Source organism: Lolium rigidum, chromosome 5, assembly GCF_022539505.1.
Source record: "Lolium rigidum isolate FL_2022 chromosome 5, APGP_CSIRO_Lrig_0.1, whole genome shotgun sequence".
In the NCBI taxonomy this organism is placed as follows: Eukaryota; Viridiplantae; Streptophyta; class Magnoliopsida; order Poales; family Poaceae; genus Lolium; species Lolium rigidum.
The window spans coordinates 232,420,484-232,433,830 of NC_061512.1; the positions used below are offsets into that span (position 1 = coordinate 232,420,484).

General features: G+C 45.4%; 1 protein-coding gene and 1 pseudogene across 1 annotated transcript; both read right to left on the bottom strand.

The window, feature by feature from the left end:
- Positions 1-4,851: 4,851 nt before the first annotated feature.
- LOC124657229 lies at positions 4,852-6,712 on the bottom strand (annotated as a pseudogene).
- An 855-nt stretch (positions 6,713-7,567) lies between these two features.
- On the bottom strand, positions 7,568-10,861 carry LOC124653624. The gene is made up of 4 exons (XM_047192687.1): positions 10,659-10,861; positions 9,583-10,574; positions 8,457-9,009; positions 7,568-8,348 (listed from the first exon to the last, which is right to left on the bottom strand). Exons 1-4 carry the CDS (start codon positions 10,819-10,821, stop codon positions 7,993-7,995), a joined length of 2,064 nt encoding a protein of 687 aa, XP_047048643.1. The 5' UTR covers positions 10,822-10,861; the 3' UTR covers positions 7,568-7,992.
- Between the last annotated feature and the right edge of the window lie 2,486 nt (positions 10,862-13,347).

Below are 13,347 nucleotides of genomic sequence, written 5' to 3' on the forward strand. Positions count from 1 at the left end.
CAAATTATGATATAAAATAGTGATGCAAATTGGACGTATCACCTACCGGTACATCTTTAAGAATAAACCTAGGAGGAAACATGTTGAAATAAGTAAAGCGAATGCAAGTAACTAATTTTTTTGTGTTTTTGATATAGAGTGCAAGACAGTAAATAAAGCTAGCAACTAATTTTTTTGTGTTTTGATATAATGCAGTAAACAAGAAAGTAAATAAAATAAAGCAAGACAAAAACAAAGTAAAGAGATTTGATTGTGGAGACTCCCCTTGCAGCGTGTCTTGATCTCCCCGGCAACGGCGCCAGAAATTTACTTGCTGGCGTGCAGTTGACGTGGGAGTTAGAAATCTTTGTGGTGTAACTTTTATTCAGATCCCCGGCAACGGCGCCAGAAATTTAGCTTGATGACGCGTAAAGCACACGCCCGTTGGGAACCCCAAGTGGAAGGTGTGATGTGTACAGCAGCAAGTTTCCCTCAGTAAGAAACCAAGGTTTATCGAATCAGTAGGAGTCAAGAAGCACGTCGAAGGTTGATGGCGGCGGGATGTAGTGCGGCGCAACACCAGGGATTCCAAAGTACTTTGCCCCAACGAAACAGTGAGGTTGTCAATCTCACCGGCTTGCTGTAACAAAGGATTAGATGTATAGTGTGGATGATGATTGTTTGCGAGAAAACAAGTAGAACAAGTATTGCAATAGATTGTATTCGATGTAAAAGAATGGACCGGGGTCCACAGTTCACTAGAGGTGTCTCTCCCATAAGATAAATAGCATGTTGGGTGAACAAATTACGATTGGGCAATTGACAAATAGAGAGGGCATGACCATGCACATACATGATATGATGAGTATAGTGAGATTTAATTGGGCATTACGACAAAGTACATAGACCGCTATCCAAGCATGCATCTATGCCTAAAAAGTCCACCTTCAGAGTTATCATCCGAACCCCTTCCAAGTATTAAGTTGTAAACAACAGACAATTGCATTAAGTATGGTGCGTAATGTAATCAATAACTACATCCTCGGACATAGCATCAATGTTTTATCCCTAGTGGCAACAGCACATCCACAACCTTAGAACTTTCTTTCGCTGTCCCACTATCGAGCACAAATACTCCCTCTTGGAGTTAAGAGTAAAAACTTGGCCAGAGCCTCTACTAATAACGGAGAGCATGCAAGATCATAAACAACACATAGGTAATAGATTGATAATCAACATAACAAAGTATTCTCTATCCATCGGATCCCAACCAACACAACATATAGCATTACAGATAGATGATCTTGATCATGTTAGGCAGCTCACAAGATCCGACAATGAAGCACATAAGGAGAAGACGACCATCTAGCTACTGCTATGGACCCATAGTCCAGGGGTGAACTACTCACTAATCACTCCGGAGGCGACCATGGCGGTGAAGAGTCCTCCGGGAGATGATTCCCCTCTCCGGCAGGGTGCCGGAGGCGATCTCCCGAATCCCCGAGATGGGATTGGCGGCGGCGGCGTCTCTGGAAGGTTTTCCGTATCGTGGCTCTCGGTATTGGGGGTTTCGCGACGAAGACTATATGTAGGCGGAAGGGCAGGTCAGGGGGCCACACGAGGGCCCCACACGCCAGGGCCGCGCGGCCAAGACCTGGGCCGCGCCGCCCTGTTGTGGCGGCGCCTCGTGGCCCCACTTCGTAAGTCCTCCGGTCTTCTGGAAGCTTCGTGTAAAAATAGGCCCCTGGGCGTTGATTTCGTCCAATTCCGAGAATATTTCCTTACTAGGATTTCGAAACAAAAAACAGCAGAAAACGACAGAACCGGCTCTTCGGCATCTCGTTAATAGGTTAGTGCCGGAAAATGCATAAATATGACATAAAGTATGCATAAAACATGTAGATATCATCAATAATGTGGCATGGAACATAAGAAATTATCGATACGTCAGAGACGTATCAGGCGCCCGAACGAGCGGCACCACACATCATGTTATGTGTGACGCCCGAGCCGCCCCGCACCGACCTAGCCCCTACCTCTCTTCTCTTCTCTTATTTCTTTCTTCCCTCTCCCGACCGGGCTCCCTCCCTTCTCTCCCTTCTCAAATCACTCTCAAGATTTTGTGGATTTCTGCAGATCTGTCCATAGAGTGCCTTCCCAACCCATCCCTTGAGGTATTCTACTCGGATCCTCTTCTTTGCATTCAAGATTTTCATTGATTTGGTATGATATAGATGTGAAATCCTAGATGTGATGGTTGATATTCATGGATTTGGATTTGATTTAGACACGAAACCCTACATGTGATGGTTGATTTTTCCAACCCTAGTTTTCATATATTTGTGATGTATTATACGTATGGTGATATAAATTCCACATATTTGCTTGGAACTGCCTCATTTTTTTCTTGGAAATGTCTCCTACTTGCTTACAAATGCCTCATATGTGCTTACAAATGCCTCATATTTATTTAGAAAACCATAATCTAGAATATGTATGGTGATATTATGGTATTACTTATTGTGTATATTTGTGAAAAAAAAAGTAGGATGGTGTGGCTTCTCGATGATTACTATGACAGGAAACACCCGACTATCATCAGGCAGAGCTAGGGAAGGTATTAATATTTTTTATTAACACTACATGTTTTATTCCATTGGATATGGCATGTGTACATAAGAATCAATATGGGTTCATTAAAAGCAGAATTATACATGATTGTGTTGCATGGACCTTTGAGTATTTGTTTCAGTGCCATGCCTCTAAGAAGCCTATAGTGATTATGAAGATTGATTTTGCTAAGGCATTTGATACTATTGAGCATGAAGCAATTGTTCAAATGATGGTACATATGGGTTCTGATAATAGAACTGTGAAGTGGATCAAGGATATTCTTTCTTCAGAAACCTCCAAATTCTGTTGAATGGAGTGCTAGAAAAGCAGTTTGCTTGTAAGTGAATCAAGTAGCAAAAAATGAGCTGGTATTCTTGCGCAACTAACAAAATAAGCAGGCATATGTTCCTGCAGTAACACTCCAAGTATACAGAAATATTTTAACCAAGCATCCACTTATCTATTGAATCCAAGAAAGTTTCACTAAAGTAGGTATGATGCTATTTTCTGAATAATCTGTGTTTCAAGCAAAACAAAATAATTTATTGCACTTTTACAACTACACATGTTCTCACTCCCAAATAGATTGATATTTTGAGACGAACACAATTTTCATATCTACTCTGTCCATTCCTCTTTATTATATTTGTACCCAATCCGCCACCATTAACAGTATTTTAGCCATCATGTAAAGCATTGGTATCTAATCTTGCCAGTTTTTGCCCTCCTAGTTGCATTTTAAATTTTCTGAATGAAGCTTGCCACACTTTTTCCTCCAATTTTTTCTTTCACAATTTCTCAGAAATTTGGTACTATTTCCCCTCATTTAATTGGTTCTAAGTGGAACCAAGAAATATTCGTGCAACCCTTAGTTGCTGTGATGTCAAATGAATGAATTTGGTCATAAATTAACCACTGGAGAAATAATAGTCAAAAGCACAACAGCCAATTGATCCATGGTATCAATTAATGCCACCCAAAATGAATTACTCTCAAGCACTCTGTTGAACATCTGGCAAAGATGGCATATATATTTTGAGGGGATCATGATCAGTATAACTATTAACTACTAGAATGTAGCATGCTACTGCTACTTTTTTTTTATATAACATGGATGAAACTGGGTATGAAAGTTTGCGAGTAATATATATGTGCCACATCCATGAATTACGCCAGATTTTGCAGAACTCAAATCCCCTGTGCACAAAAAAACCTGCCACACTAAGATTTTACACTACTACTTATTTCAACTCCAGTTCTTTAGAGATGATTAAAAAAAACGATACATCCATCACCCTAACATGCTGCTGATAGGACAGTAGAGAGGAGGCGGTGTCTTGGGTCAAGACAGGGGCTAAGGGGCTGAGAGATGTCATACCAACAACCTGGGATGTGCACTGAATTCACCTTCTATTTTTTTTAGCGATGATTACCTCCTAGGAGGCGTGTAACAAATTCTATCTTTTCAATGAAATGAAACACAAAGAGTCCTTTCGTTTTCTTGAAAAAAAATCAAGTAAACACTTATTCCCAACTCCGTGTGGGTACAAGGTCAGAAAAAACATTGCTCAAAAGTGCTGAAAACTTTAGCTCTTTTATGCCACCTTACAGATGTAAGTATACCAAAAAAAAAAATCAGCATTCAAACTTCACATGCTATTATTCGTATCATCATATGAATGAAAGATGTTAGGATAGATGTAAGGCAACAAATTCCAATTATGAGTAATCAGACACCTCTATCAACCAAAGATGCATCATTCACTGAAACTAGCAGAAGCAGGGTTACAAGCATTCTGCCATGAATTGCGAAGGATTTTTTTTTACACAAAAGGCATGAAGGCATTCTTTTTTAACTAAAGCAAGTTATATGATACATAAATTGATAAATAGTAACAGCTGGCGTCAGCAACTTACAGTACATGACCAAACAGCAAAGAAATTACGACAACCAACTGACATAACAGATTAAAATTAGTATTCGAGCGCAACAGAATAGAAATAAATTACTGACAACCCCATTGAAGCAGAAAGTTCAGATTTGAAGCTTGAGCTTAAACAGTACCTCCTCAGCCCAGGTTAAATCCTGAGTAGGCCACAAAACACACCATCGCTGAATGAAGTAGATCCACTCTTAGAGCATCGATGTGAAATTTGGGCTTTGGACACAAGACAGGGCATCTTCAAAATGGGCATCAACTACACTTGTAGCATCCGCTGGAGGGCATGTCAAAGGGATGACAGAAGACAAGGCAATCTTCAAAATGGGGATCAACTACACTTGTAGCATCCGCTGGAGGGCATGTCAAAGGGATCATCCATTGACAAATCATGGGTATTCTTGTTGTGTGTGAAGTCAACCTTAGAACCATATTCCAGTTCAATTCGAGCATCTCGAGAAGCTCTATCTTTGATTCGTAGCATCCCATGCTGATTAGCAAACCATTTGTGCTGGCGCTGGTAAGGCAATGTGATTTTCATTTCCTTTAGTACTTTCGCATTCAACACAAAGAAATTGGCGAAGTCAATAGATGGACTCTTGGTGCCATCATAATTCTTTAGCACCACTTTTTGAAGATGGAGCTCAAGGCATTCAATTGGGTCCAGGGGGTCATACTTCCGGGCATTGTTCATAACCATCCATGGGCGTGAGACTGGTTGAAACTGGCGATAGAGAGAGCAAACAATACAAAAGAAGTTGCCAACATGTTAGCAATACAGTAGTTGGTATCAAATCAAATGCTGATTTTGACATGTAGAGCAAGCAGCTATGTTTTATACTCACAATGACATACAGCCTCTCCAAACGGGGGAAGCACTTGATGAAGTTAATCACTGCATCCAGATTTGGACCAACAGAGTCAAGAACCAAAACCCTCATGGTGTAGATTTTGGTTGTCAAGCCGACAGCAATCATGTTCTGCAAAGATACAAAAAGAAGTGCAAATAAGAATAATAGCCTGCGTATAGGAATGCTGAAGGAGCGACGGATGAAGGCTGCTGCTACCTGAAAAACAGTGTTTCCAAACTGAAGTTCTACAATGTCTTCTGAGAGGATACCCAATATCTTTAATTTAGGGGCTGACATTATCCGTATAGTTGGCGGGCCATACTTTGGATCAAGTGGTAGCAATCTCTCAAGGAGCGGAGCATCTTCGATGACCAACTCTTGCAATAAGACGTCCTCATTCCTCCAGTCAGCACAAAAGCCTAAACTCTTAAGAGTTTGGGAGCTGATGCAGAGGCGAGCAATGCCCAGGTTGTCCTTGAGCTCAAGGCTTTCCAATGCAGGGCAGCCAGATATTATGCCCTGGAGAATGTCCTCCGAGATGGTGACCCTATCCAGGGTCAGCTGCTTGAGGCATGGAAACTCCGGCACAATAAAGCTGGGGAAATTGCACTCGCCGAATTTGGCCACGCGGAGTGTGGGTGCGAAGCGGAATGTGGACAATGGGAGCAGGTACGCCGTCTCGCTGTCAGCGAACAAGCGAACGTAGGTGAGCTCCAGCTCCTGCAGATTGTCCAGGGATTGGGAATCGAGCCACCCTCCGATCTGGTCGGCACAGTCGCTGACAAAGAGCCAGAACGAGAAGCGGCGAGCGGGGCCAGGATGCTCGGAGAGGATCTTCCGGATAATCTCGATGGTCGTCTGGCCCTTGCACTCGAGTTTATAGTCCACCACGAGGTTGAGAGGAGCGGAGCGCCAGAGCGGGCGCCACCAGCGAGAGATGGCCTGGGTACGGGCGCCTTCCTTGGAGGGGAGAAAAGATACGATGCTGCCGAGGACGGCGTCAGGGAGGCGGCTGATGTGATCTTGGCCGTCGACGGTTCCACTCCCCGGTGGTTCATCTTCTTGGTCGTTGATGGCCTGGAACTTGCGCTTCTTGGAAGCTTGCGCCGCCGCCGCCGCAGCGGCCGCGGCTGCCGCTGCAGCCTCCCCTGCAGTGGCCGCCACAGCAGCTGCCTCCTTCGCGTTTAACGCCGCGGCCGACGCCGCCGCTGCCGCCTCCTTGGCAGTCGCCGCAGCCGCCGCGGCTTCCTTCGCAGCGGTCGCCGCCGCAGCCGAAGCGGCCACTGCCGCCTCCTTGGCAGCCGAGGCCGCCACCACCGCCGCCTCCATGGCTGGCGAGACGCGGGAGGGTTTGGCTTGGTGGTGGTGTGTGGTCGAGGACTTCAGGGATGGGGAACGAATCGAGGATTTTGGAAATCAACAGTTCATTCAGCGCGAGAAATCTGGTGGACAAATTAGCGGGAACTGGAAAGATTTTCGCGCCAATACTCTCAAGTTTCAGTTCACCATTTCGTTTCTAGTCTCCCAAGTTTCAACTGTCCAAATTGGCAACTGGCACCTGGAGATTGGTGCAAGGAACATACTGCTCTCTGGGATGTGCCTTCTCTCTGCAGAATTCATTTTGGAGACGACAGACGAGAACCCCGAGTGGTGCTCAAGATCACATGATATCGATTCAAAAGCTTATTTCGCACCCATCCGAAAAATCCATGTTGCGAGCGGTGGAAAAAACGAAGCCTTTTTGACAACATAAAGATGCTATTCTAGCTCCTCGGTTTTTTCACCGGCACCACAAATCAACAAACTTTTTCACAGAAACCTGATGGTAAATGACACATTGTGCTATCTACATGCCAGATTGGTTTTGCGTTTCTTTGATCTTCTAAACTCAGTTTTTGAATGTTCTAAAGAAAAGAAGATCAGATGACCAGAGAGCCACACGTCGGAGTTCACCAAGCACAAGTTATCTCTGATTCATAATGCTGCACATAAAGGCTACTTTCAATGAAATATGGCTGAACAGAATGAAATATGGCTACTTTCAATGAAATATGGCTACTTTCAATGAAATATGACTACTTTCAATGAAATATGACTGAAAAGTAGATATGTGTTCTCATGATGACATGCCTGCTAATTTCAATGAAATATGGCTGAACAGAATGAATTATAAGACATTAAATGTTCAGTGGTAAAAGGACAGACATGTATTAGCTCCACATGCTTTTCGTCAAACATTAGGTTCATGAATCTGGAGCACATCATAATATCAATACTATGCACAGGACAGGAGTTGCATCCCTCTTCGTGGTTCAATTACATTCAGTAATACAATGTCAACAACCAGATGAGTTGAAAAGGGAAATAGCTAAGTAGTAGTCATATTTATATTACCATCAGATTTTTTTTCTTCCTTTTTTTTGGTTTCTACGCCTCCTGCGTAAGCTTCAAGCTAACACCTCAAATCATGTTCCTTTGAAAATGTCTCTACCTCTTTGCCTTTTCCAATGGGAATGATGGAAAAACAATTGCCTACTAATTGAGGACAAAGGAGTTACAACGAGGACCAGACACCACGATAACTAGAGAAAAGTTTGCCGCTCATCCTGTCATGTCGAAGAGGAACTCCATAACCCCTTGCAGAACTTGATTGCATACCCGGTGCCAGTAGCAAAGGCCCACATGATAGCGGCAAGAAGAACCAGTAGAGAGACGGAAATCAGCCCCACGCCCCTTCTTCTAAGCTGAATAACTGGGGCGCTTGGTTCTTCATGTGAAGCTTGTTCTGACCTAAAGCTAGAAATACGTTGGAGTGTTCTGTTCAGTACATTGCTTTCAGCAGCCAAAGCTGGACCGGCAGGGACTGCGTCCAGCAAGGTTGATACAGCTGTGTTGAACCATGATTGTGAATCCTGTGGATTCCGGTTAGGTGGTTCCTCGTTCATCGTATGAATATTGGCGGTGCCTGCGATGTTCAGAAGCAATAAGTTCAGACGCTTTGACAATGTTATCTGAGATAATTTTTAGGTGATCACATGAAAAGCTTGAGAAATGAAATGAACTCATTAAGCACCTGATGCGTGTGAGGAGAAGATGACATGGTTATGCTGCATGCTGTTCCGCACATTAAGAGCAACCTGGTTCTGTGTCCATGATTCAGATGTGTAGTGAAAGGCCTGGTTCTGGGATCCATTATCACCAAAGTAACCATTTTGGTTTTCAGTCCCCACTCCAGCTGTGTCAAATGAGCCAGGAAGAAACATCGAAGCATCAGCATACTCCATACTATCATACATCCCATTCGATGCAGAAATCAAGTGCTCAGTTGCAGTACAGTTCACACCCTGCCCTACGTCTTCTAGATCAAAGAAATCGTTGATTTCAAGGAACTCATCATCAGCATCCTGAGTGTCGTAACTAGCCAACCCTGATACAGATCGCAGGGCACTAGTTTCTTCAGTGCAGTTTGTTTCCCAACTCAATGGCATGTTGGTGAGAGCAGACTGTGCAATACGATTACTGGGCTCACATTGTGGATCAAGATTTGTGCTCTCTTGCAATACGGAAGAAGGATCTACAGAGCTGAATACAGCACCAGGACATCCTTGGAAATCTCCAGCGCCAGCCTGGGCAAGTCAATATAACTTAAGATTTATAAAACTGGGCAACAGATGCAGAATAGCTCATGTATATTACTACAAAATGCAGTAGTGTTATAGAATGATTCAAACTGTCTCTGACGTCATTTAGGGACATAGCATAACATATTCTCAAATACTGACCAGACCCAAGAATTGTTGTCTTATCTCCCCATTCCAAATTAATTGAATTTCTAGCTTTGTCACACTTCTTCAAGGTTGATCAAGCATATAGAAAATTATATCACCATCTATGACGCCAAATTAGTTTTGTTAGATTCATCACATCATATATTTTCTATACATATTATATGTTGCTGATATCTGCACATTTTTCTATAGACTTAGTCATAGGACAAAGTTAGAAGTTGAATTAATTTGGAAATGAGCGAGTACAAATTTTGCAAGTGTGTGAGCATAACCGCAGAAGTAATTAGCAATTATGACAGATGCAGAAATAGTTACTAGCAAGCAGGCAACACATCATGCATTCCAAATGTTCGATCATCTAAAGGATGAATAAATACAGAACATAGATTAGACAACAACAAACAAACAAACCTGGTGAAAGCCGTGATGAGGAACTGGCGCGGAGAAATCTGCCTCTGCCGGTGGCTCGATGTTCTCCTGGTCATTCTCTAGCTGCAACAAAAGCCCTTCAAGATCCCCAAAGGGGAGCTCGGTGCCAGCACACTCAGATGCGTCCGCAACGCCACTACTAGCGGCATAATCTGCGACACTGATCTCCTCCATGTCAGTGTTGGGCGAGGGCTGGTGATCATCGTGCTGAAGCTGAAGTTGAAGTTGGGGAACGGATGCAGAGAACTCCTGGAACGAATTGGTGGTGCGTTGATTGTCTGATATTTGCATGAGAAGCCCCTCGAGATCCCCAAGGGGGAGCTCGGCGTTCTCCGCCGCCGCTGGCATGGCGCGGCTGCTGGTTGTAGCGTCATCGCTGGGCCAGGTTCGGCCGTGCTGGAGTGGGATTTGGGAAGAAACTGGTGTGGAGATAGATGATGGTGGGTGGTCGGTGGTTGGGGGGTCGTCTCCGTTTTGCAGCAGGGGCAGCTCCAGATCCCCAATCAGCAGGGTGGCGGCCCTAGGCACGGTGGCGGCGGCGGTGGAAGGGTGAGCAGCGGGCTCCGTGGCGAGGGGCAGCTGGACGAGGAGGTTGGCGTCGTGGTCGTCGAGCCAGTCCTCCTCCCGGAATGGCGCGCCGTACTGCTCGCCGTTCTTGGGCCCGGCGCCGCTCTTCTCGAAGAGCTTGTAGAGCGCGAATGGCTCGCGGGCCTGCGGGAGCGCGTCGGGGAGGAGGGTGTACTCGTGCATGACCCAGTCGGTGCGCTGGCCGCGCGGCGCGCGGCCGTGGTGGTAGACGAGCGTCTTCTTGTTCCCCACGGCGCGGCCGCCGTTGCAGATGGCGCGGTCCTTGCCCGTGGCCTTCCAGTAGCCGTCGGCGGTGGTGCGGCTGGCGCGCGAGCCGTTGGGGTACTTGCGGTCCAGCCGGCTGCAGAAGAACCACTGCTTGTCGCCGGTGCGCAGCGCCGACCTCTCTGCTCGGGCAGCGGCGAATCAAGGTCAGGAATCGGGATGGGAGGCGATCGGATTTGGGGCGGGCGGGCGGCGGGGGAACGTACCGGGGAGGAGGGAGGGGTGGGACTTGTAGACGTCGACGTCGGCGATGTAGGGGGTGGGGCGGGCGGCGGCGATCCGGCGCTTGAGGAAGTAGAGGACGAGCTCCTCGTCGGTGGGGCTGAAGCGGAAGCCCGGCGGCCACCGGGGCGGCGGCGGGGTCGCCATCGTCGCCGGCGGAGCGGGATGGGGTTTGGTGGTGGACTGCGGCTTGCGTCTGCTCTGCTTTGTAGCGGGGTCAACAAACTGTTGCTTTGCTCCGGCTGAGTTAATATGTCTCTGTGTATGTGGGCCCCGCGGGTTTACGCGGCTTCGTGGCAGCTTCTCGCTGGGTCCCAAGGCCACACAAAGTCATGGTGTGCACACGGCCCGAAGCAAGTCGACCCCACCGGCCAGTGACATGGTACACACGAATGAGATCGACCAAAAATAGACACGAATGAGAATGAGGTAAATGGCCAGTCCATCTTCCAAGCTATATTTGTTCTTTTAGCAGCATCTTCCAAGCAATATGTTTAGTTTTTACAACAAAAAGAAGGTGACATGTTCGTGCGTCTTACCATTTACCTCTCGTGCAAATTTAGTCTCGTCCAGCAATTTTTATCTCTCAACAACCTAAAAAGAGACCGTATCCATAGCTGCGACTAGAACATTCTCTTGTTCATCGTCATTCTAGCTAACCCATTGACAAGCTATGGGTACAAAGTGCTTGCCAACCGTGTATAAAACTATAAATAAATGTACTTTCCTGTCGTAGCAAAGGAACACCAAACAACCTGATTAACGTGTGTATAGGCCACAAAAGGCATGATGTCGAGAAGGGCTAGATCCATTTGTTCCCACCAGCCAGTGAAACAACAGCTCCGTCAATACAAAAAAAAAAACAAAGTGACACAACACATTGTGATTGAGACATGATTGCGATATAAATGTTTGTGTAAGAAAACAAACGAGCGATACACTATGGCTTAAAAACAATGTATCTTCTATCTCTAAATAGGAGCACCCCACTACATGATTTTTCTGCACATGCAAGCACTCCACCTCATCAAGCCTCCACGTAACCAAATTTTCACACGTCATCCCATTTGGAATCGGTATCACTGGCGAGAGTAATAGGCAGCACCGGATGCACTTCCTCCCGTTCAGCTACTCTCCTCCTCTAATTACAGCTATAACTGCTGCACGAACTGATGAGTGGGATGCATGCAATTAATTTTCCGTTATCTCTCTTCCACGCCTTTTAAATTGATTGGTCCTGCTACAAGTGAATCCATTGCAGACATCCTCCACACCACAATAGGGCGCTATATCGCTACTGTTTAGATTAGCGTCCACAGCCGGCAGCCTCAAGTTTAATGACCGGCGATTTAAGGTGTGATCTGATGACCTCAATTCTCAATCCTGGAAACGGCTGTGCAGCCTACCGCCGGTGTCCGATTGGTGGAATGGGCCTGTGAGACGGTGAGCCTAGCATCGTCTCGTGCCCTCGATGAAACATCGACCAGCATGGTGCGGCGTGGCTGCCTGGGCACGTCCAGCCTTGCTTCCATGGCGTCGGGTGTTTCTTGGGCGCGGCCTCGGCCTGCAACTTCTGATGCCGAGTGATGAATGTGCGTAAGACGCATCTTGGGTCAGCTGTTGCATCGCACAACACCAAGCGACAGTGTGCGCCAGGCATGGCTCAATACTTTTCGGCTACGAGGAACTGGAGTTGTTGTAATGTATAGATGGCGGCGCGTGAGAGACGACTCAAACATGGTCATCCATATCTCTTACTGATGCACAAGATCAGGTGGTGACAGATCAAGATCAAAGTAAGAAGACAAAGGGACAAGGTGGAGGAATCAAGGGGAATATGATTACATGACCCATCCGGCGGTCCAGCAGTGATCTGCACAAGGAGTGCTATAAAGGATCAATCAGGTGCGACGAGTTTCACCACTTCCTCCGCATTGCTGCCTCCGTGTTAGGTAACTTCTTAAACTTTGCAAAATAATTTTAAATCATAATCAACCAATCTGTACAAAGGGGATAGATTGGAAAGATTATGATATGTGAGTAAATCTTTTTTTTTACGATTACTTTTCGTTTCATGCAATATGCCAGCTTATTCTGAAGAATATATATAATCATACTGCTAAATATTTAGTAGTTGCTCTAATCATAGATTTTGTCAGTTGGGAACTTGCTAAAAACAAGAGTCGAAGAGAACCATTGGCTTTCAGCTTCTGCCTCATTCCACTTTCCTTACTAACATATCTGTTATATTAATGTTTTGTCACACGATGTTCCAGTATGTTATTATTCTCAAAACGTCTAACAAAATATATGCACTTAGTAGTTTACGAAAAAAGAAAACACTGCATCATGTGAATCCTACTTCCAAACCACGTTGATACTTCATTTCAGTATGCCATAATGGAACAATTGTTGTTCACATTGATGATGAGTCTTCTTAACATCTTCACAATATTCTGAACTTCCTTATGTGAAAGAATTTTATGAGAAATTCCCGCCGCAACGCGCGGGGAATCATCTAGTGATAACAATGATACAAGTCCATCTTCCAAGCGAAATTTGTTCTTTTTTGCAAAATCTTCCAAGCGGTATGGTTAGTTCTTACAAAACAATAGAGGTGTCAGGTCCGTGTGGCCTTGCCATTTACCATTCCTGCGAATTTAGTCTCATCAA

Coding starts and splice junctions, on each gene's coding strand:
- LOC124653624 (XM_047192687.1), bottom strand. CDS start 10,821: ATGGCGACCCCGCCGCCGCCCCGGTGGCCGCCGGGCTTCCGCTTCAGC. Junction 9,010..9,582: donor CTCATCACGGCTTTCACCAG/GTTTGTTTGTTT, acceptor TGACTTGCCCAG/GCTGGCGCTGGAGATTTCCA. Junction 8,349..8,456: donor CTTCTCCTCACACGCATCAG/GTGCTTAATGAG, acceptor TGAACATCGCAG/GCACCGCCAATATTCATACG.